The 26,181-nt window shown below is 35.4% G+C and overlaps 1 protein-coding gene across 2 annotated transcripts in view; it reads right to left on the reverse strand.

Moving 5' to 3' along the window:
* Window positions 1-3,482: 3,482 nt before the first annotated feature.
* The window catches only part of LOC132544471 (dual specificity mitogen-activated protein kinase kinase 1-like), a 36,196-nt gene continuing 13,497 nt past the window's right edge, over window positions 3,483-26,181 (reverse strand). The window contains exons 8-11 of one of the 2 annotated variants that reach the window (XM_060208065.1): window positions 24,398-24,495; window positions 10,781-10,842; window positions 10,547-10,592; window positions 3,483-6,710 (exon numbers count right to left, since the gene is read on the reverse strand). In XM_060208065.1, the coding sequence (XP_060064048.1) occupies window positions 6,621-6,710; window positions 10,547-10,592; window positions 10,781-10,842; window positions 24,398-24,495 (296 nt within the window). In that variant the 3' untranslated portion in view covers window positions 3,483-6,620. The remainder of the gene's footprint in view (window positions 6,711-10,546; window positions 10,593-10,780; window positions 10,843-24,397; window positions 24,496-26,181) is intronic. The other variant, XM_060208066.1, reaches the window with a different exon arrangement.

Consider the following 26,181-nt stretch of genomic DNA (forward strand, 5'->3'; position numbering starts at 1 on the left):
AAATTAACACGTGATTATATGTCTTACTGTATCATCACAATTAATTACATATGAACATAGAGAGAAATAAGACTTATCGTAGAGCTAAACATTTCACAATTAATATATAAAGTCCAATTAATAGTAAACTGTAAATTCAGAATCTGAAATGAGGGTTGGAATGGCCATACTTAGATATAAGTATGCTCCAGGTCTGAATATTACAACTTATGCATTTGGAAAGAAACAAATCTCATCACAAAGGTCAAACAGAAACCTCAATGGCCCAATTAACCGTAAACTTAAGGTGAGAATTAGAATACGAAATGTGCGTTGCAATGGTCGTTCATCTCCGTGAACGACTCAGAACTGCTTTTTTGACGACTAGAAGTATTCCTGGCCTCAGAAGAATTAGTCCCCGAACGGTACGCCATCGATAGCTTGAACGTGGCATACGTCCACGACGTCCAGCCATACGTTCTGTTCTCCAGCAACGTCATCGTGTAGCAACGACGTCCATTCGGCGGAGGTAGTGTCATGGTGGGGGTGGCATCTCACTCCATGGCGGAGCAGCTCTTGTGGTTTGTGCAGCAACGTAACACCACGCTGCAACAGGATAACGCTCGCCCGCACATTGCAAGGACCGTCACTGACATCTTGATCCAGAACAATGTGAATGTGCTGCCCTGGTCTGCAATGTCACTGGATAGTCGCCCATAGAATACGTGTGGGATAAGATGCAGCGTCGCATACGTCGCCTCCAAAATTAGCCGTTGACGTTACCTGGCCTGTCACGTGCGCTTGTGAGAATATGAAATGGCATGATATATAAAGAGGATAACTTGCTCTCTGAAGTAGAGAATAAATTAAAACTAAACACTGATCTCATTTATGAAGCAAACAAATGATGGATAGTAACAGAATCAGACTGCTGTTAATCTTTATACAAGGATTTAGATATGCCTATGTCTAGGTCCACATTGACTTAGGTATTGTATACTGTCAGTGGCCCATGTGACTTGAATAAAACTTGAAACCTGAAGGTTATATTTTGTATGATTCAGTGGAATACTATAAATTATGCAAACTTGATGACATTTTCTAAAGCTAATGGACAAAACAGGACAATAGTGTTTGGGAGAGCGAGCGCGTCTCTCATTTTGAAGATTTTGTTTTTATTGAATATGATTGTATAATCTATGATATTTTAATAGCTCTCCAGGCATGTGTAACATGTTATTGCTAAATGAAACAAGAGTATCGCAAAGCGGAACAAAATACGCCCGTGAATATCCAAAACAAAGAAGAAAATTCAAGAATTACAGTCCTCCACCTGGTGTACTTTGATGGAAGTCAAAAGTCGAAAAAAGTAGGAATCTATGAAACGATCCTAAGACGTTTTTATTTTACAGAGCCTTTGGCGAGGTAAAATGAAAAGTTTGACGCGAGTTTCATAAATCTCACATCAAATGGAAACGAATATAAGATCGTTTTCATCACATGATCAAATATTCACTCAAATTTATCGTAAAAATATTGAGTGATTGAATCCTTTTGGAATGGTTCTGTATATATCACCTAATTAACCTCCATTCAGAAAAATAAAACCTACAAAAGTGCATTAACATCGGTTAGAAGAAATATTCAGACAAGATTTTGATATTTCATATCATGGTGATTAAGCATACAAACTTTCATAAAGATCGGCTGAAAAATGTAGGAGATCTCCGGACAAGATTTCTATAGTGAAATAAACAAAGGGGCATAACTCTTATTCAAATCGTTTAATCCAAACCCCGTTCAGGAAAACACAATTTCATATCATGGTGATTAAGCCTACCAAGTTTCATAAAGATCGGCTGAAAAATGTGGGAGGAGATCTCCGGACAAGATTTCTATAGTGAAATAAACAAAGGGCCATAACTCTTGTTCAAATCACCAAATAAAAACCCCGTTCAGGAAAACACAACTTCATACCATGGTGATTAAGCCTACCAAGTTTCATAAAGATCGGCTGAAAAATGTAGGAGGAGATCTCCAGACAAATGAAAGTTTACGACGGACGCCGGACCATAATACCTCCGTCTTTCAATGGGCGTATAAAAAGTTGTAACACAACACAAAGTATTTGCTTAGCATTTCACACAATAAAATACAATCAAAATTGCATATAGAGAGGTGGGAGGCGAGGACTCCCGGCTACTTTACTAATCTTGTAACAGCGTAGATACAACAGAGTTCAACCATGTCCTGACCACACTTGGTGTTGCTTAACTTTGGTACATGGACACCTAACCACAAAAACTAGCAACTGACATGAACTTGTATTCACCACAGATTTGGACACAGACTTAGATATATTTCACACTATTGGTATTCATAGTTTTTTCCTGGATGCAACACAATTGACAGAATACATAAGTATATTTGGATCATTATTAATAAAATGCAAAGAAAACATAGTTATAATACTTGTATCTATCAACTGCACAAAAATCAGGAAAATACAGAATTGAAATCCTGTAATACTGGATGCATCTTCGCAAGCCAATGGTGTTCATTTCGATACTCTTCTGACAAATTACTGAGAGAGCATAAATGACCGTAGCCCCAGGTAGTTTCATGATGTTCTGGAACAGCGAGAGGTCTCCCCTACATTTTCATACACTTTCGGACAAACATTAGTATATTTTCATAGAAGAGGATGACAGGAAAGATGTAGTGCCGCATTATTTTTGAAAATTGAGACACACCAAAAAACAATTCCAGATAAGAAATAATAAAACTGTGACAGATAGCTATCGTAACCCTTTCCATTCACAACTTAATTACCTTAAATTCACGTAGGCCTACACTACAATTCTGTCGATTTCTTACTACGAGTTGTAATTTATTCATTTAGGACAGTTATTATGATTTCAGTGAAGGGGCTTTGCTCGCCACGCCCCTGTGAAAACAAATATAATTCATACATTGATTTTCATTTTAAAATTTTGGGACAACGAAAAGCCAGAAAAATATTGCACATCAGTGCACTTTTGGCATAAATAACAGCTCAGTTGAACCAAACAAACACATTTATGTTTGTAGTATATATATATATACAGATTTATAAACAGCAGCCATATTTCTACTTCCTTAATTATGATTACTGCCAAAATCTTGTTAAGGTCATGGATGACAAGGATCCTTCCACCAAGTGAATTCTTGTGTCATATATATAGAGTAATAATTATTTGAGTAAAAGAAAACGGTTATCTATCTAAACATGCTTGACTTAGTCTCACGGTCAACTACTACTCCACAGTATCAACAGTTATGGGATAAATGATCAACCTAACAAGTATAAAACAAGTCAAACTTTTAAGTCTTCACAGAAATCAGTCACTAGTAGAGGGTGGCAAGACAATGTTCAAGGACCTGCCTTGTTCTAAATCTTCATCAACAGTCTAATATGCAGTACTTTATGATATAAAATGTCAACAAAAAACTCAGTCTTTGAAAATTCTGTTACTTTTTATTTTGTATCAAGTTGATTAATTTTTCATTTCTGACAAACGATGGGAAACTATAATATACAAAAGAGTGTATTAAGACTATACTCGCATAGCAATTACAACTTACAGAATGTCAAAAAGGCCAAACTGCACTCCAAGGACATGAGCACTATTGTAACAATTCTGGATTATGAATATGGACAATTACATGTAAGTTTTAATGTAGTATGTAAAATAAGAGAAAACCCTGTAAAAGAGAGAAATAGCACTTAAAGTATATAATGTCTATATAATACTGGGATATATCTATGGTCTTTTCTCTTATCTTATACACTAAACATCAGATTCCTACAATTTCACTGACCAATGGCATCCTAACTCTCAAGAGTTGCCTTTTTGTTCAACTGTTTGCGATACATTATACAATCTATATGCACTATCATTGTAAACAGAAATTTGTCAAATGTAGTTGTAACCAGTACATTTAATCATGATAAAAACTGATACTAGTAACACAGAAAAAAAGACAAAAACATTACATTCCATATACAGAAATGATTCTCCTTGGAAAAAAACATGAATATCATCTTGAGTGAGTGAATGTGAACAACTTTATTGTGAATGACCACAGACCTATATAGATATATCTATGTCCGCTGATAAACTTATTCATCAATTCTATCTGCAGAAATAACACTAATTTATTCCACATTTTGGTGATTGGATAGAGAATGGTGTTACCTACTGCACTGTACAGTGAAGTATCTTTAGGAACTAAACTATATAAGTTATGAACATTGAATCAACTTATCTATGTCTATCGGAATCAACAATACTGAACATGTCCTGTACAACGCTGCTAACAGCAGCCAAGAAAACTGTGACAAATGATTTATTAGTTGTACAATAGATGCCTGTAATCCTAATCTATAACAACCACTATCACAGCTGTCAAAAACAAATCATCAACTTCCTATAATTTCTGGTCCTAGACTTAGAAACAAGAAATACCAAAATGATTATTTAGTAGATATAAACATTAACAAAGTACTTACTTATTTAGTAGTAAATTAGGAATGTTGTTTGGATATTGTGTCTGAACTGATCCACCTGAACATGTAAGTTACAGCACCATCAATTTCTAAAGTACCTTCAATTATGATCTGCTTTTAAAGGTATATTAAAAATAGTTACATCATATATCATGATCTTGTAACACAATGTTGTCATGATCATTATAAAACTCTTCATGATCCTGATGTATCTTACAAACACTTCCGTGATCCTGATATTTCAATATATCATTTCAGTGATAAACCTTTAGATAAACATATCACTTATCCTGTTATTTCATTTAATCACTTCAGTGATCCTGATATTTACCATTCATTTAAACACTTTAGTGATCCTGACATTTCATTTAAACACTTCAGTGATCCTGACATCCCATTTAAACACTTCAGTGATCCTGATATTCCATAATAAACACTTCATTGTTGCTGACATTTTATCATAAACACTTCAGATCAGCAATCATTTTATGTATAAATTTATCAACACCTCAGTGATCAAGATATGCATTGAAACAATATAAAACAGTATTGTTCACACTATCCTGCACAGACAGACACATCAGTTAATCAGTCATAATAGTGATATCTACAAGGCTCAATCAACCAACAACCTATTTGTGCTTATTACAGGGAAGTAAATATTTGTATCCACAAATTTATGAATAAATCATGACATCATGACAACATGAAATTTCTACCATGCCATGAGAAATGCGAGTTTACAACACAATCATGGAAGATCCAGATAGAGAGGGGAATGATGCACAGAGTAGTGGACTCAGAAAATACCACTTAACCGATACAATATAGTGTAATTGCATGTAACAAGTCAATGACAGCACAATCTTCATTTAGATATATAAATATGTACCTTACAGAAACAATTCACAAGTCATTATTAAACAGATAGTTATGACATAAGACATGGAATCCTTGTTTAAGAAACACACACTTTTATATTGCATACATTTATGACAGGAACCCATATCCAATTTGATCAATTATGGAAAAATATGAGTCTAAACCATCGATAGGCCATGGTCTATATTTGTAACTGATTCCTTTCAGGACCAAAACATGCTGACAAAAGTTAATTTCACCATTCATTTATTATTAATGAAGGAAAAAAAGAAAAAAAAAAAAAGAGAGCAACATGGTTTTTGACAGACTATAATCCATCAGTTACAACAAAATAGGGGCTGGGTAATACGTTGAAAATAACCCAGTAAAGAATTGAAGTTTAATTAATTATTAACATGGTAAGATACATAAAAAATTACTTTGCAAGAAGTAAGTATTTCTCCCCGATTTGAGAGGTTTCATAATGATGTATTCCGAGAGCTATAACTGTGGATCTTCATCTTTCTACAGTCTAAACCACTGATCTCACTTATTGTAATTTTATTCCAAAGTTAAAAAATAAGTAAGTAAGTACAATGTACATGAAGTACCAAATATAAGAAAAATTACATCAACAGATCTTGGTAGATATAACAATTATTTTCAAATGAACAAAAAATCTTTACATACATTTACTAGTATTCAATTTGTCTTCATGATCTATAAAATATGCACTCAACTGTCCCCAAAACAACAGAAATGTGACAGAAACCTGTCAAACACGTTTAGAAGATGGGGCATTCTGTCAGAGTATAAATATATCTCAACATTCATCCTCCACGCATTCCAAAAAGAACTATCATCATGTACAATCTGAAAATAAGTTTAACTCTGTAAAGATCCAAACTTTCTTGCGTGTGGCATTTACCAATCTCCTCCTATCTGCTCCTCTAGTAAAGAAAAAAGACCATGTTTGAAATGCCAGAAGTGTGTGTGTGTAAACATACATAAGAAATATGGAGCAAGACTGTCCCCTATATTGTGACAGTGCCCAGCACACTTCCCCCAACCTCTAATACATGCTACACTGTGATAAACAATTGATACAAGTCCAGCAGCTTCTTTCTCAAATCATCAGCAGTCGATCCCTGGGACCAAAAACATCGCAATACCATCTGTGTGCCTCCAGGTGTAATGTAAGAAAAACCACAGCTACTGTCATCTCTGGACACTAGGTCTCTGAGTTTGTCTTCATCACCTTACACACCCAGTGACCGATGTCTACATCTTCTGTCTCTGATCGGGTCACAAAAGGATGATTCTGTTCATAAAGATGAAAAAGCATTTAGAGGAAATACACTTTATGTTGTATTATATTTTTATGTTATCTTAACTAATAGTAGTACCTTTAGCTAGTAAAGGTCACAAACATGGATTTTTGTTGTTTTTTTTTATGTTGAATAGGTAAGGTAATAAGAGAACTAGAGTTAGGACTTCAACAAATTTACATGATTTTTTATTCAAAGTTGGAAGTAATATTTGAAGCAATGAAATATGGTAAAATCAAAATTTTATTTTTATGAGAACACGTTCCATATTGTGGTTTTAAAGACTATCATGTTTCAAAGATTTTTGGTATGGTTTATAGTTGCTTTACATTATATTGGCACCAAGGTTATTGACACCAAGGTCATTTAAAGATGTGTCAGGAAAAATCATCCAGCTGTGACTAGTACCTGGTGACTGTCTTTTGTAAACCTCGGTACACAGGTTGAGAGCTAGTGATAAAGACGGTCAGATGTCTAAATCACTTGAGATTGCGGCTTTCTCAAAGAAAACCTAAAGGGCAATAACTCTTCCCAAATTTGTAAAAATCACGATGCCAATAAGGAAAACAATTCCATGAAATAGCTATGAAGTCTACCAAGTATAAGAGAGATAGGTTTAAACAGACGAAGGAGGTGTAGTATGCCAATTGATTGATATAGTGTGGCAATTTGTAACGACATGATCTCTGTCCATATCTTTTCTCTCCTGTTAACCATTTTGTCTTTGCACAATAGCTTTGTCTAATTAGCAGGAGGCTTTGATAGGCTGAGTTGATCTACTGCACCAAATTTTATTCAAACATAATATGCCTATGTAAAATTACCACACAACTCTCCACTAGATACAACCACTCACTCCAAGCTGGCCGCCTTTGATTGGCGTTGAGAATTTGAGCTGTTGCTTAAATGCTTTTAGGCCAATTTAATTAAAATGTGAAACAATTGCTTCTGACATGTTACTCCACTGATCCAATAACCTATTTCTGTAATGGACTAATCATTATATCACTGTTCCTATAACTGTGTCTCCTGCCATTACAAGTTGTTGAATCTTTTTTCTCTCTCCACCTGTCTGCCCGTCCGTAACAAAATTTTTTGATTTGGTAAATCAAGGGACCACAATTCTTTGAATTTGCTTGATTTGTGTACTGACAAATGTGTCATGCACTCACGTCTCATGCTGTTACGAATTGGGACATACTCAACAGGTCACTACGTCCCAATTTTCACATATAACATTATATTACCTTAAGTAGTGATAAATTAGTAGCATAATGGTAACTTATTATTCATCCAGTATAAATACATGTTCAGGTTTCTTACATATTGAGACATGCTTGGTAGTTCATTACTTATCAATCCTACTTCTACATTGGAACAACATCTTTTACTTCAAGGAAATGTCACAACAACAGGGTATATTCCTCAATGATAGTATTGATTACATTTGGAAAAAACAAGTTATACAATCATATATTGTACTATAAATAACTAACACATCAACCAAATAATTGGATATGGTAAGATGGGCATATTATGTATCTGTTTCTTACAACAGCCTTACATTTCTACCCACCAACTCTATAAATGGAATTTTTCTGATAGATTTTATATGAGGATTGCACGTGTGTTGTAATTGTAGTTTCTCCCATACCAGCATTACTTCGGGAGAGTACTATAGGTTTAGCATGCAGAATCAGTCAGTCCGTTCGTCAGGCATTAGCGGACTGTGTGCTTTTTTTTTTTTTTTTTTTTTGCGCAATAAATCAAGATCTTCAGATGAAAACTTTTATGTACATATTTCCTACAACATGCTACAAAACGAGATTGAGCCTGGTTTACACATTCACATTTTTGATGGAGTTATGACCCTTTAAAATTATTTTCTAGAATTTTGATTTTTTTTTCTTCTCTTTTTTAAATCAAGAATTCTAAATAAATATTGATAGGGTTTCTTTCTTATAAAGAGCAAAAAAACAAAGCTGAATGTTGCTTTCACATTCTCACTTTTGATGGAGTTGTGGCCATTTAATGTTACACATATTCAAATTTCGAGAATTTCAGAATCAAAACTTACATATATGTTGCCAGTAACTTTGCTGTAAAACCCTGTTGACTTTTTAAATAACTTTTTGAAACAAGTCAGGCCAACAGAACCAATGGTCATCTGACCAAAATATATACACAGAGAATGGAGGTGCTCTTCACAGAATATAAAATGAAAATTTGGAAATGATAGTTATGGACAAAGACTACCAGAGTTATGGACAAAGACTACCCAGTCACAGGACATAACATTAGTTGTAACAAATTGGCAAACAATACCCTGTCAAATTTGTCCCAATCTAGTCCAACAACAGTTGCAGCACATTGACTCGCAATCTCTCGTCATTTGAGTACCAAGTTATTTCAAAATAAGTTATCCAAATGGGCAAGTAATATCTTGCAAAGTACTTCAAAATTTATTTAAACAAGAGATCCCAAAGGGAGACGGCACCCACTATTGTTTGATATTTCTTTGTTCTTTGAAAGTTGGATCTTTTCCCTTCTTTTCAATTTCCTTCTGTTTAATGATAAGAAATTTGAACATTCCTGAGCAGAAATAGCAAAAAATAATCTTAAACTGCCAAATTTGAGATGGTTGCCTGCGAGCAATTTTGTTTCTCTGAAAATCAACCCGACACAACTAGGGACCAAGAGGAACCTACACATAAAATTTGAGATAGATCTACGAAGTCATTCTCAAGAAATAGTGATAACAAACTTCACTAGGTGAAAGATAAGATGGCCACCTGTCAGCCATTCTGTTATTCAAATCAGTCCCGAAATCAACGACCACAACAAGGGACAAAAGGGAACCTACACATGAAATTTGAGATAGATCTATGTAGTATTTCTCAACAAATAGTGAAACTTTCAAAGTCAAAAACCAAGAGGGTTGCCTGTTGGCCATTTTGTTTATATATTGGTCCCCAAAACCAACAGGCACAACTAGGGACCAAGGGGTGTCTACATATGAAATTTGAGATCCATCCAGTACTTCTCAAGAAAGTGATAACAAATTAACTCTAAGACAATGGAACACTTGACACAAAGACAATAAGATAGTAGACTCTAACACAACAGAACACTAGACACTAAGACAATGGAATAGTAGACTCTAACACAACAGAACACTAGACACTAAGACAATAAGATAGTAGACTCTAACACAACAGAACACTAGACACTAAGACAATGGGATAGTAGACTCTAACACAACAGAACACTAGACACTAAGACAATAAGATAGTAGACTCTAACACAACAGAACACTAGACACTAAGACAATAAGATAGTAGACTCTAACACAACAGAACACTAGACACTAAGACAATGGGATAGTAGACTCTAACACAACAGAACACTAGACACTAAGACAATGGGATAGTAGACTCTAACACAACAGAACACTAGACACTAAGACAATGGGATAGTAGACTCTAACACAACAGAACACTAGACACTAAGACAATGGGATAGTAGACTCTAACACAACAGAACACTAGACACTAAGACAATGGAACACTTGACAGACAATAAAACACTTGACATTAAGACCATGGAACACTTGACAGACAATGGAACACTTGACATTAAGACCATGGAACACTTGACAGACAATGGAACACTTGACACTAAGACAATGGGACACTTGACAGACAATGGAACACTTGACACTAAGAGAATGGAACACTTGACAGACAATGGAACACTTGACACTAAGACAATGGGACATGCAACAACCAATTTTTCCATGAATAAATGAAGAAAAAAGTGACATCCATACCATCAATGAGGAAAGATCTGCTCTGTCTGATGGGTTTTTCTTCAAACTGAAAACACACAATGCTCTGTGATTAGTGCTTTATTCTCCAATAAAAGAATAACAGTTGTAGTTAAAAAACATATTATAGTAACAGATACTACACATAAGTTATCACCTGTCATCATTCTGTGATCTATACTCGTTATCTTTGATCATAATGGAACAAGCTCAAAAAAAAAAATGGTGTAAACTCACCATTTGTCAACAAAATCAATGAATTCTTCAGAAAATTTTCCTTTTGGAAGCATAGGTGGAGGCTGAAATGAAACAGAATAGATTAGGCTCAAGTAGGACTGACAACTACAAAGTACATAAAGAGATGCTCACCCAACAAAATACAACTATTACTGTAGGTAAAATATAGGTCCTATAAAGAATTTCAAAACAGTGTCAGGTAAGTTGTTAATACATGGGGTAAATGCCACTATGATCCAACATTTATTGGTAAATAAAAACTTACATTTCATAGAAAAGACATCTTTTGCTATTGATGAAACAAACCTGACCCATGATGACTGTTTTTTTTTCACTTTTAAATATCTTTACAAGAGTTTTATACAAAAGGATTTATTCATTTGTGATACATTTACATAAAACCATATAGAAATTAACTAAATCTAAATTTCAATGATAACAAACAAAATCAATGGATCAACATCAAAATCAATAATATTAAAAGCTCAAACTCAGGAAAATTGAAAATAAACATGCATGACAGTCTGTACAAAAACTGGAAACTGGGAATAAATAACCATATGTAGCAAGCCAGTATAGCTACCCTGTCTTCTCAATCCGTCTTTATACTGTTTAACATCCTATCTATAGATATTGTTATATACAGAGGGCTCAATCTATTTAACCTATTAGTTTTGTGATAAAATTATCTCTTTATTTTATATGTTTCTTAAAATTAACACTGATTACTGTTTTTAAACACAACTCATTATATATTACTAAATATGAGTCAGTAGACTGTAAATTGTGAGAGTTTTATATTTCAAATGAAGTCACAAAGCTTCACTATACATATAATGGTATCATATACAGAGAAACAGTCTCTAGGTACTTGAACAGCATAAACGGAAAAAGTATATATCTGTATAATATACATGGAGACAGCATATATCTGTACAGTATACATGGAGACAGTCAGTATATATCTGTACAGTATACATGGAGACAGTATATATCTGTACAGTACACATGGTGACACATAGTATATATCTGCACAGTATACATGGAGACAGTCAGTATATACTTGTACAGTATACATGGAGACAACATATATCTGTACAATATACATGGAGACAGTATATATCTGTACAGTATAGAGACAGTATATATCTGTACAGTATACATGAAGACAGTCAGTATATATCTACAGTATACATGGAGACAGTCAGTATATATCTGAACAGTATACATGGAGACAGTCAGTATATACCTGTACAGTATACATGGAGACAACATATATCTGTACAGTATACATGGAGACAGTCAGTATATATCTGTTCAGTATACTTGGTGACAGTATATATCTGTACAGTATACATGGAGACAGTATATATCTGTACAGTATACATGAAGACAGTCAGTATATATCTGTACAGTATACATGGTGATAGTATATATCTGAACAGTGTACATGGAGACAGTCAGTATATATCTGAACAGTATACATGGTGACAGACAGTATATATCTGTACAGTATACATGGAGACAGTATATATCTGTACAGTATACATGGTGATAGTATATATCTGAACAGTATACATGGAGACAGTCAGTATATATCTGAACAGTATACATGGTGAGAGACAGTATATATCTGTACAGTATACATGGAGACAGCATATATCTGAACAGTATACATGGTGACAGACAGTATATATCTGTAAAGAATACTTGGTGACAGTCAGTATATACTACTACAGTATACATGGAGACAGTCAGTATATATCTGTACAGTATAAATGGAGACAGTATATATCTGTACAGTATACATGGAGACAGTCAATATATCTGAACAGTATACTAAGTGATAGTCAGTATATATCTGTACAGTATACATGGAAACAGTCAGTATATATCTGTACAGTATACATTGAGACAGTCAGTATATATCTGTACAGTATACATGGAGACAGTATATATCTGTACAGTATACATGGTGACACATAGTATATATCTGCACAGTATACATGGAGACAGTCAGTATATACCTGTACAGTATACATGGAGACAACATATATCTGTACAATATACATGGAGACAGTATATATCTGTACAGTATAGAGACAGTATATATCTGTACAGTATACATGAAGACAGTCAGTATATATCTACAGTATACATGGAGACAGTCAGTATATATCTGAACAGTATACATGGAGACAGTCAGTATATATCTGAACAGTATACATGGAGACAGTCAGTATATATCTGAACAGTATACATGGAGACAGTCAGTATATACTTGTACAGTATACGTGGAGACAACATATATCTGTACAGTATAGAGACAGTATATATCTGTACAGTATACATGGTGACAGTCAGTATATATCTGTACAGTAGACATGTCTGTATATATTTGTACAGTAAACATGTAGACAGTCAGTATATATCTGTACAGTATACATGGAGACAGTCAGTATATATCTGTACAGTATACATGGAAACAGTATATACTACTACAGTATGCATGGAGACAGTCAGTATATATCTGTACAGTATACATGGAGACAGTCAGTATATATCTGCACAGTATACATGGAGACAGTATATATCTGTACAGTATACATGGTGACACATAGTATATATCTGCACAGTATACATGGAGACAGTCAGTATATACTTGTACAGTATACATGGAGACAGTCAGTATATATCTGAACAGTATACATGGAGACAGTCAGTATATACCTGTACAGTATACATGGTGATAGTATATATCTGAACAGTATACATGGAGACAGTCAGTATATATCTGAACAGTATACATGGTGACAGACAGTATATATCTGTACAGTATACATGGAGACAGCATATATCTGAACAGTATACATGGTGACAGACAGTATATATCTGTAAAGAATACATGGTGACAGTCAGTATATACTACTACAGTATACATGGAGACAGTCAGTATATATCTGTACAGTATAAATGGAGACAGTCAGTATATATCTGTACATTATACATGGAGACAGTCAGTATATATCTGAACAGTATACATGGAGACAGTCAGTATATACCTGTACAGTATACATGGAGACAGTATATAGCTGTACAGTACACATGGAGACAGTATATATCTGTACAGTATGGAGACAGTCAGTATATATCTGTACAGTATAGATGGAGACATTCAGTATATATCTGTACAGTATACTTGGAGACAGTATATATCTAAACAGTATACATTGAGACAATAATTATATATCTGTACAGTATAGAGACAGTATATATCTGTACAGTATACATGGTGACAGTCAGTATATATCTGTACAGTATACATGTCTGTACATATTTGTACAGTAAACATGGAGACAGTCAGTATATATCTGTACAGTATACATGGAGACAGTCAATATATATCTGTACAGTATACATGGTGACAGTCAGTATATATCTGTACAGTATAGAGACAGTATATATCTGTACAGTATACATGGTGACAGTCAGTATATATCTGTACAGTATACATGGAAACAGTCAGTATATACTACTACAGTATACATGGAGACAGTCAGTATATATCTGTACATTATACATGGAGACAGTCAGTATATATCTGTACAGTATACATGGAGACAGTCAGTATATACCTGTACAGTATACATGGTGACACATAGTATATATCTGCACAGTATATATGGAGACAGTCAGTATATACCTGTACAGTATACATGGAGACAGTCAGTATATATCTGTACAGTATACATGGAGACAGTCAGTATATATCTGAACAGTATACATGGAGACAGTCAGTATATTACTGTACAGTATACATGGAGACAGTATATAGCTATACAGTATACATGGAGACAGTATATATCTGTACAGTATGGAGACAGTCAGTATATATCTGTACAGTATAGATGGAGACAGTCAGTATATATCTGTACAGTATACTTGGAGACAGTATATATCTGAACAGTATACATTGAGACAATAATTATATATCTGTACAGTATAGAGACAGTATATATCTGTACAGTATACATGGTGACAGTCAGTATATATCTGTACAGTATACATGGAAACAGTCAGTATATACTACTACAGTATACATGGAGAGTGCCAGTATATATCTGCACAGTATACATGGAGACAGTCAGTATATATCTGTACAGTATACATGGAGACAGTCAGTATATATCTGAACAGTATACATGGTGACAGACATTATATATCTGTACAGTATACATGGAGACAGTCAGTATATATCTGTTCAGTATACTTGGAGACATTATATATCTGTACAGTATACATGGAGACAGTCAGTATATATCTGTACAGTATACATGGAGACAGTATACATCTGTACAGTATGCATGGAGAAGGTATATATCTGTACATTATATATGGAGACAGTCAGTATATATCTGTACAGTATACATGGAGACAGTCAGTATATATCTGTACAGTATACATGGAGACAGTATATACCTGTACAGTATACATGGAGACAGTCAGTATATATCTGTACAGTATACATGGAGACAGTCAGTATATATCTGAACAGTATACATGGTGACAGACATTATATATCTGTACAGTATACATGGAGACAGTCAGTATATATCTGTTCAGTATACTTGGAGACATTATATATCTGTACAGTATACATGAAGACAGTCAGTATATATCTGTACAGTATACATGGAGACAGTATACATCTGTATAGTATGCATGGAGAAGGTATATATCTGTACATTATATATGGAGACAGTCAGTATATATCTGTACAGTATACATGGAGACAGTCAGTATATATCTGTACAGTATACATGGAGACAGTCAGTATATACCTGTACAGTATACATGGAGACAGTCAGTATATATCTGTACAGTATACATGGAGACAGTCAGTATATATCTGAACAGTATACATGGTGACAGACATTATATATCTGTACAGTATACATGGAGACAGTCAGTATATATCTGTTCAGTATACTTGGAGACATTATATATCTGTACAGTATACATGGAGACAGTCAGTATATATCTGTACAGTATACATGGAGACAGTATACATCTGTACAGTATGCATGGAGAAGGTATATATCTGTACATTATATATGGAGACAGTCAGTATATATCTGTACAGTATACATGGAGACAGTCAGTATATATCTGTACAGTATACATGGAGACAGTCAGTATATACCTGTACAGTATACATGGAGACAGTCAGTATATATCTGTACAATAAACATTAATACCATCAGTATATTACTGTACAATATATATGGAGACAGAACCTATACATCTGTACAGTATACATTGAAAGTCAAACTCTACCTTGTACAAAGTTTTTATTTTCATGTTTTCATTCAATGCTACCAGAAGTAAATTGTTAGCTTAATTGTTTATATCACTGAAATATTGGGTATCATCTAAAATGAATGTTTCATTGAAAGTATTGTTCCTTTCTGATTTCAATCAATGTATCACAAGATATCAGTTTCATCTTGACTTTGTAATTATTTAACTTAGTATTGCAATTAAGTGTTAATGTTTATGAGTAATCTAAATCATCTACCATACTTCAGTTGTCATAACAAATTGTGTTTTGCATAAATTAAACAAATTTCAATTGTACACATTGTCTTTTACACATGCAAATATCATAAAGAGAAAATACAATATAATGTCATGCAATGTCACAATATTTAACACAACTCTTGCTCATGTTAGTTGAGTAAAAATAAAGTACAAATGAAATAAGTGAAATCAACATTTAAAAAAAAATGAAAAAAAAAATAAAAAAAAACAAAAACAAAACAATTAAAAACCCCAAATAAAATCCCAAATTAATCAAACTAAAATAAGATGAACTGAACAAAAAAAAAATCAAATTATATTCAAAAGCAAATAATATCTTCATAGTTTTTGTTGATGGCTAAGTTAAGGTACTAGCAATGCTGGTCATGGGACAGCTGGTAAAGACTGTGTCTATATTAAGTAATGAGACAGATGGTTAAGTTATGAGACAGATGGTTAAGACAGTGTCTAGGTTAAGTAATGGGACAGTTGGCTAAGACAATGTCTAAGTTAAGTTATGAGACAGATGGTTAAGACAGTGTCTATGTTAAGTTATGAGACAGATGGTTAAAACAATGTCTAGGTTAATTAATGGGACAGTTGGCTAAGACAATGTCTAGGTTAAGTCAGGAGACAGCTGATTAAGACAGTGTCTATGTTAAGTAATGAGACAGATGGTTAAGACAGTGTCTAGGTTAAGTTATGGGACAACTGATTGAGACAGTGTCAAGGTTATGTCTAGGTTAAGTAAGAAGGCAGCTGATAAAGACAGTGTCTAGGATCAGTAATGAGATAGCTTATTAAGACAATGTCTAGGTTTAGTAATAAGAATGCTGATTAAGGATATTTTTTCTAGCTTAAGAAACAAGACAGCCAATTAAGACAATTTGTCTAGCTTTACAATGAGACAGTTGATTAAGACAATGTGTCTACCTATAGAAATGAGACAACTAATTAAGAAATTGTCTTGGTTTATTTATGAAATCACTTATTATGACAGTGTCTAGTTTGAGTAATAAGACAGCTGATTGAGACAGTATCTGGGTTAAGAAATGAGACAGCTGATTAAGGCAATGTTTAGTTTCAGTAATAAGACAGCTGATTAAAACACTGTTTCGGTTTTGTAATGAGACATGATTAAGATGGTGTGAAGTTGAGTCATCTAAAACCTAATTTAGAAAGTTTCTAGGTCAAGCATTGAGAGACAATGTCTAGTGTAGTAATTAAATAGCTAAAGAGATAATTGTTTTAGTGAACAAAAACAGGGCTTTCTTTGCCAAGAACATATTTCCTATTAATTACAAAATATTTCCCACTAAGTAGCCTGTGAAATTGAGATAAAAGAGACAGTGACTTAATTTTGGAGTGATGCACACTGCTGGCTGGTTGTTTATACATGTTTCAAGTGTTATCAGGATGTATCTAATATTGCAATAGTTATGGCCGACAGAAGATTGTATTAGAAAACAAAGACAAAGACCAAGATGAAGATCATTTACAAAATTACAACTCTCTTTACTCCAAAAACAGAATGATATTGTGTCTCGTTAAGTGATGGGACTAATTAAGTGGACATGATAACTTAGCATGTATAGCATGTGTAGACTGTTACACCAACTGAGAATTAACATGTGTGTACCAACAGATATTAAAGATCTGTAGACTATTTCACCAACTAAGAGTTAACATGTGTGTACCAACAGATATTAAAGATCTGCAGACTGTTACACCAACTGAGAATTAACATGTGTGTACCAACAGATATTAAAGATCTGTAGACTATTTCACCAACTAAGAGTTAACATGTGTGTACCAAAAGATATTAAAGATCTGTAGACTGTCACACTGACAGATAGATAACAGATGTAGACTTTTTCACTGACAGATAATTAACATATGTAGACTGTTACACTGACAGATAGTTAACAGATGTAGACTGTTACACTGACAGATAGTTAACAGATGTAGACTGTTACACTGACAGATAGTTAACAGATGTAGACCGTTACACTGACAGATAGTTAATAGATGTAGACTGTTACACTGACAGATAGTTAACAGATGTAGTCTGTTACACTGACAGATAATTAACAGATGTAGACTGTTACACTGACAGATAGTTAACCTATGTAGACTGTTACACTGACAGATAATTAACATATGTAGACTGTTACACTGACAGATAGTTAACAGATGTAGACTGTTACACTGACAGATAGTTAACAGATGTAGACTGTTACACTGACAGATAGTTAACAGATGTAGACTGTTACACTGACAGATAGTTAACAGATGTAGACCATTACACTGACAGATAGTTAACAGATGTAGACTGTTACACTGACAGATAGTTAACAGATGTAGACCGTTACACTGACAGATAATTAACATATGTAGACTGTTACACTGACAGATAGTTAACAGATGTAGACTGTTACACTGACAGATAATTAACATATGTAGACTGTTACACTGACAGATAGTTAACAGATGTAGACTGTTACACTGACAGATAGTTAACAGATGTAGACTGTTACACTGACAGATAATGAACATATGTAGACTGTTACACTGACAGATAATTAACAGATGTAGACTGTTACACTGACAGATAGTTAACAGATGTAGACTGTTACACTGACAGATAATTAACAGATGTAGACTGTTACACTGACAGATAGTTAACAGATGTAGACCGTTACACTGACAGATAGTTAACAGATGTAGACCGTTACACTGACAGATAGTTAACAGATGTAGACTGTTACACTGACAGATAATGAACATATGTAGACTGTTACACTGACAGATAATTAACAGATGTAGACTGTTACACTGACAGATAGTTAACAGATGTAGACTGTTACACTGACAGATAATTAACATATGTAGACTGTTACACTGACAGATAATTAACAGATGTAGACTGTTACACTGACAGATAGTTAACAGATGTAGACCGTTACACTGACAGATAGTTAACAGATGTAGACCGTTACACTGACAGATAATTAACATATGTAGACTGTTACACTGACAGATAGTTAACAGATGTAGACTGTTACACTGACAGATAGTTAACAGATGTAGACTGTTACACTGACAGATAGTTAACAGATGTAGACTGTTACACTGACAGATAGTTAACCTATGTAGAATATTACACTGACAGATAGTTAACAGATGTAGACTGTTACACTGACAGATAGTTAACAGATGTAGACTGTTACACTGACAGATAATTAACATATGTAGACTGTTACACTGACAGATAATTAACAGATGTAGACCGTTACACTGACAGATAGTTAACAGATGTAGACCGTTACACTGACAGATAGTTAACATATGTAGACTGTTACACTGACAGATAATTAACAGATGTAGACTGTTACACTGACAGATAGTTAACAGATGTAGACTGTTACACTGACAGATAATTAACAGATGTAGACTGTTACACTGACAGATAATTAACAGATGTAGACTGTTACACTGACAGATAGTTAACAGATGTAGACCGTTACACTGACAGATAGTTAACAGATGTAGACTGTTACACTGACAGATAGTTAACAGATGTAGACTGTTACACTGACAGATAATGAACATATGTAGACTGTTACACTGACAGATAATCAATATATGTAGACTGTTTCATTGACAGATACTTCACATTTGTAGATTGTTACATTAGATAGTTAACATGTATATTACCTTATCATGTAGAAATGTTAGTTCACGCAATTAGACAATCACTTTATAGTTTATGCAAGATGGCCATTTAAGAGAAAGGATAAGACCAAGAAGTGTTATTAGTCAGAAACTTCAATGCCATTTGATATATTGGTTGATAAAAGCAATTAAGTATGATCGCTACTTCATACTAATGATAAATAAAAACAAGATTTTTTTTCAGATATTCTTCTGTGATATGATGTCCTGCCTTGTAAGATCGAATTGTACAGTCTTTTATTTCTATCAAAGAAACAAATGATGAACAAATCAAAGAATTACAGTGAAAAACATAATTCAATAAAAAGAAGCAAACACTATAAAACAATGAACTGTTGCTGACTTATAAATTCATCACTGTACAACAATAGCTGAAAGCAAGTCTTTGTTAAAATTCTGTATTAGTGGTCAGAATCTCTCAGCAGGACGGACATGTCAGAAGGGATAGTACATAGCCTGATCTAGTAGGATATGTAACATACTTGGCAGAAGTGAGATGAATGGTTATTTCAGGATCCACACATATGTGTGAATCGTGAAATGAGGCGGGTTGGAGGTAAAGGTGGGGTGGGAATACTTGTCTAGAACAGAATTGTAAAATATAAGGGAAAACTGATAATTTGTATGATGTGATGAAGGTGCTGATGATTCAATGCTTCAAACAATACATAAAAGTGACAGGAGTTTGACATTTCACTTCCTAAGTTAGAACTAGATCTGATGATTATGTGATGGGACAGCTAATGGTGAACTGACTGGATATCAGATAACGGAAAATGACAGCAGTTCACTAATTGGAACCTGAAAGTTAAGGTTTCCCTATGTTGAGCAAGAAATCAATATAATACGTGATAAGGAAGTCAACCGTTCAAAGCTTAGAATTACATGAGACAGGAAGACTAGGAGTTTGCCACCTAGAACCACAGGTAAATGTTACATGAGACAGGAAGACTAGGAGTTTGCCACCTAGAACCACAGGTAAATGTTACATGAGACAGGAAGACTAGGAGTTTGCCACCTAGAACCACAGGTAAATGTTACATGAGACAGGAAGACTAGGAGTTTGCCACCTAGAACCACTGGTAAATGTTACATGAGACAGGAAGACTAGGAGTTTGCCACCTAGAACCACAGGTAAATGTTTAATGAGACAGGAAGACTAGGAGTTTATCATCTAGAACCACTGGTAAATGTTTAATGAGACAGGAAGACTTGACAGTTTGCCACCTAGAACCACAGGTAACTGTTACATGAGACAGAGAGACTAGGAGTTTGCCACCTAGAACCACAGGTAAATGTTACATGAGACAGGAAGACTAGGAGTTTGCCACCTAGAACCACTGGTAAATGTTACATGAGACAGGAAGACTAGGAGTTTGCCACCTAGAACCACAGGTAAATGTTACATGAGACAGGAAGACTAGGAGTTTGCCACCTAGAACCACAGGTAAATGTTACATGAGACAAAGAAACTAGGAGTTTGCCACCTAGAACCACAGGTAACTGTTACATGAGACAAAGAGACTAGGAGTTTGCCACCTAGAACCACAGGTAAATGTTACATGAGACAGGAAGACTAGGAGTTTGCCACCTAGAACCACAGGTAAATGTTACATGAGACAGGAAGACTAGGAGTTTGCCACCTAAAACCACAGGTAAATGTTACATGAGACAGGAAGACTAGGAGTTTGCCACCTAGAACCACAGGTAAATGTTACATGAGGCAGGAAGACTAGGAGTTTGCCACCTAAAACCACAGGTAAATGTTAAATCAGACAGGAAGACTTGACAGTTTGCCACCTAAAACCACAGGTAAATGTTACATGAGACAGGAAGACTAGGAGTTTGCCACCTAAAACCACAGGTAAATGTTACATGAGACAGGAAGACTTGACAGTTTGCCACCTAAAACCACAGGTAAATGTTAAATCAGACAGGAAGACTTGACAGTTTGCCACCTAAAACCACAGGTAAATGTTACATGAGACAGGAAGACTAGGAGTTTGCCACCTAAAACCACAGGTAAATGTTACATGAGACAGGAAGACTTGACAGTTTGCCACCTAAAACCACAGGTAAATGTTACATGAGGCAGGAAGACTAGGAGTTTGCCACCTAAAACCACAGGTAAATGTTACATGAGACAGGAAGACTTGACAGTTTGCCACCTAAAACCACAGGTAAATGTTACATGAGACAGGAAGACTAGGAGTTTGCCACCTAAAACCACAGGTAAATGTTACATGAGACAGGAAGACTTGACAGTTTGCCACCTAAAACCACTGGTAAATGTTACATGAGACAGGAAGACTAGGAGTTTGCCACCTAAAACCACAGGTAAATGTTACATGAGACAGGAAGACTTGACAGTTTGCCACCTAAAACCACAGGTAAATGTTAAATCAGACATGAAGACTTGACAGTTTGCCACCTAAAACAACAGGTAAATGTTACATGAGACAGGAAGACTAGGAGTTTGCCACCTAGAACCACAGGTAAATGTTAAATCAGACAGGAAGACTTGACAGTTTGCCACCTAGAACCACAGGTAACTGTTACATGAGACAAAGAGACTAGGAGTTTGCCACCTAGAACCACAGGTAAATGTTACATGAGACAGAGAGACTAGGAGTTTGCCACCTAGAACCACAGGTAACTGTTACATGAGACAAAGAGACTAGGAGTTTGCCACCTAAAACAACAGGTAAATGTTACATGAGACAGGAAGACTAGGAGTTTGCCACCTAGAACCACAGGTAAATGTTAAATCAGACAGGAAGACTTGACAGTTTGCCACCTAAAACCACAGGTAATTGTTACATGAGACAGGAAGACTAGGAGTTTCCCACCTAGAACCACAGGTAAATGTTAAATCAGACAGGAAGACTTGACAGTTTGCCACCTAAAACCACAGGTAAATATTACATGAGACAGAGAGACTAGGAGTTTGCCACCTAGAACCACAGGTAAATGTTACATGAGACAGAGAGACTAGGAGTTTGCCACCTAGAACCACAGGTAAATATTACATGAGACAGAGAGACAAGGAGTTTGCCACCTAGAACCACAGGTAAATGTTACATGAGACAGAGAGACTAGGAGTTTATCACCTAGAACCACTGGTAAATGTTTAATGAGACAGGAAGACTTGACAGTTTGCCACCTAGAACCACAGGTAACTGTTACATGAGACAGAGAGACTAGGAGTTTGCCACCTAGAACCACAGGTAAATGTTACATGAGACAGAGAGACTAGGAGTTTGCCACCTAGAACCAGAGGGAAATGTTAAATGAGACAGGAAGACTTGACAAGTTTTCTACCTAGAACCACAGGTAAATGTTACATGAGACGAAAAAAGAGACTAGGAGTTTGCCACCTACAACCACAGGTAAATGTTTAATGAGACAGGAAGACTTGACAGTTTGCCACCTAAAACCACAGGTAAATGTTTAATGAGATGGGAAATATGAGAGTTTGCAACCTAGAACCACAGGTAAATGTTACATGAAACAGAGAGACTAGGAGTTTGCCACCTAGAACCACAGGTAAATGTTACATGAGACAGGAAGACTAGGAGTTTGCCACCTAGAACCACTGGTAAATGTTACATGAGACAGAGAGACTAGGAGTTTGCCACCTAGAACCACAGGTAAGTGTTCCATGAGAAGGGAAATATGAGAGTTTGCAATGGCAATTAATAGCTGTAGATACACTGCATTGAACAACTCAGCTAGTGTAATACGGTTTTGAATAGAGGCAGTGGGGTTTGGAAGTAGATGTGCACGATGGTTGGAGAGAAGCAGGATTCCAAACAAAACAGACAATAAATGTGCTCCAGAAGGTTAAGTAAACCTGAGTGTAATAGAATAACTTGGAAAAAGTCAGCCTATCTGTAACAATGCTTTACAAAGAAGCTTTAGATTGGTTGAAATTACAAGCTAAATGACCCTTACAAGATGACATAAAAGCAGTGTGAAATCCTCCCAATTTGTATATATAGCCTGATGCTCCATGTGTCAGCATGGAGTCAATTTAAAAGATAATCATCTGTAACCAATGGGAAAAGCTGGTGTCTAGAGCTAATGAAAAAAGCCTGTTTTTGAAGCCTATTAAAAAGAACTAAACCAAAATGTGCAGACAGGTATCATAACTCCTTAAAGTTTGGTCGACCAAAGGTCAGTATTGTTAATTTTCAGGTTATGTTTGGACGGAGGAGTCAAACACCATACAGAGATTGTTAGGTTCTAGATTCATACATGATGGCCTAAATTAGCGTCCATGTTAAATATGCCTTAACATACCTCATTGACAATAAAATCTAAAAGCTCAAAAATGGCCATGGGGCGTGGTCCATCACTGCCGGGCGGCGTGGGGAAGCTAAAGCTATTTCTGTTTGATCCTAAAATGCACAAAATAAAATCAAACAGCAACATAAAATGTAGAACAACATACCAGTAAGCATAGAGTATTCAGAGAACAATCAAAGCTCCAGGCCAAGTCCAACATTTACACCAACAATGGGACCAATGGGACACAACCAGTGCTCAATATTCAATATTTACTTAATTGTTTGCAAATCACTAATTTGATTCTTCACTTTGATGACATGAACTACACATCCTTAATATAAATTTACATACAATGTGAATTTGTTGGTGGATTGGTTCAAGTCTTGGCCTGGATATAATCAAGTCATACAGTTACAAACCAAAAACAGATAAGGCAGATGTTGACACTATATGTATATATATATGTATGGACACAGTCTCGGCAGTTACCCACAGACACCCCATCCTGCTTCAGACACACCCTACATTTAGTCCTACACATCCAACACTTAGTTCTACTACTGACAAACACACACTTAGTTCTACTACAAAAACACACTCACACTTAATTCTATTACAACACACCTCACACTTAATTCTACTTCTGACGTACATACATACCTTTAATACAGACACACCCAACACATGGTCCTAATACAGACAAAACCTCATACATAGTCCTACTACAGAGACACACCCAACACATAGTCCTAATACAGACAAACCCCACACATAGTCCTACAACAGAGACACACCCCACACAGTCCTAATACAGACAAACCTCCTCCATAGTCCTACAACAGAGACACACCCCACACATAGTCCTAATACAGACAAACCTCCTCCATAGTCCTACAACAGAGACACACCCCACATATAGTCCTAATACAGAAAAACCTCCTCCATAGTCCTACAACAGAGACACACCCCACACATAGTTCTAATACAGACAAACCTCCTCCATAGTCCTACAACAGAGACACACCCCACACATAGTTCTAATACAGACAAACCTCCTCCATAGTCCTACAGCAGAGACACCCCACACATAGTCCTAATACAGAGACACACTCTACACGTAGTCCTACTTCAGACAAACTCCACATAGTCCTACTACAGACACATCCCACATATAGTCCTACTACAGACACAACCCACATTTAGTCCTACTACAGACACATCCCACATATAGTCCTACTACAGACACACCCCACATATAGTCCTACTACAGACACAACCCACATTTAGTCCTACTACAGACACATCCCACATATAGTCCTACTACAGACACAACCCACATTTAGTCCTACTACAGACACATCCCACATATAGTCCTACTACAGAGACACACCCCACACATAGTCCTACTAAAAATACATTCCATACATATTCCTACTACAGACAAACTCTGCACAGTCCTACTACAGAGACACACCCCACTCATAGTCCTGCTGCAGAGACACACCCCACACATAGTCCTACTTTAGACAAACTCCACATAGTCCTACTCCAGAGACACACCCCACATATAGTCCTACTACAGAAACACACCCCACACATAGTCTTACTTCAGACAAATTTCACACAGTCCTACTTCAGACAAACCCCACATATAGTCCTACTACAGTGACACACCCCACACACAGTCCTATTTTAGACAAACTCCACATAGTCCTACTCCAGAGACACACCCCACATATAGTCCTACTACAGAAACACACCCCACACATAGTCTTACTTCAGACAAACTTCACACA

The sequence above is a fragment of the Ylistrum balloti genome, unplaced genomic scaffold, assembly GCF_031769215.1.
Source record: "Ylistrum balloti isolate Yb309-2 unplaced genomic scaffold, AGI_CSIRO_Ybal_v1 Utg369800, whole genome shotgun sequence".
NCBI classification, from domain to species: Eukaryota; Metazoa; Mollusca; class Bivalvia; order Pectinida; family Pectinidae; genus Ylistrum; species Ylistrum balloti.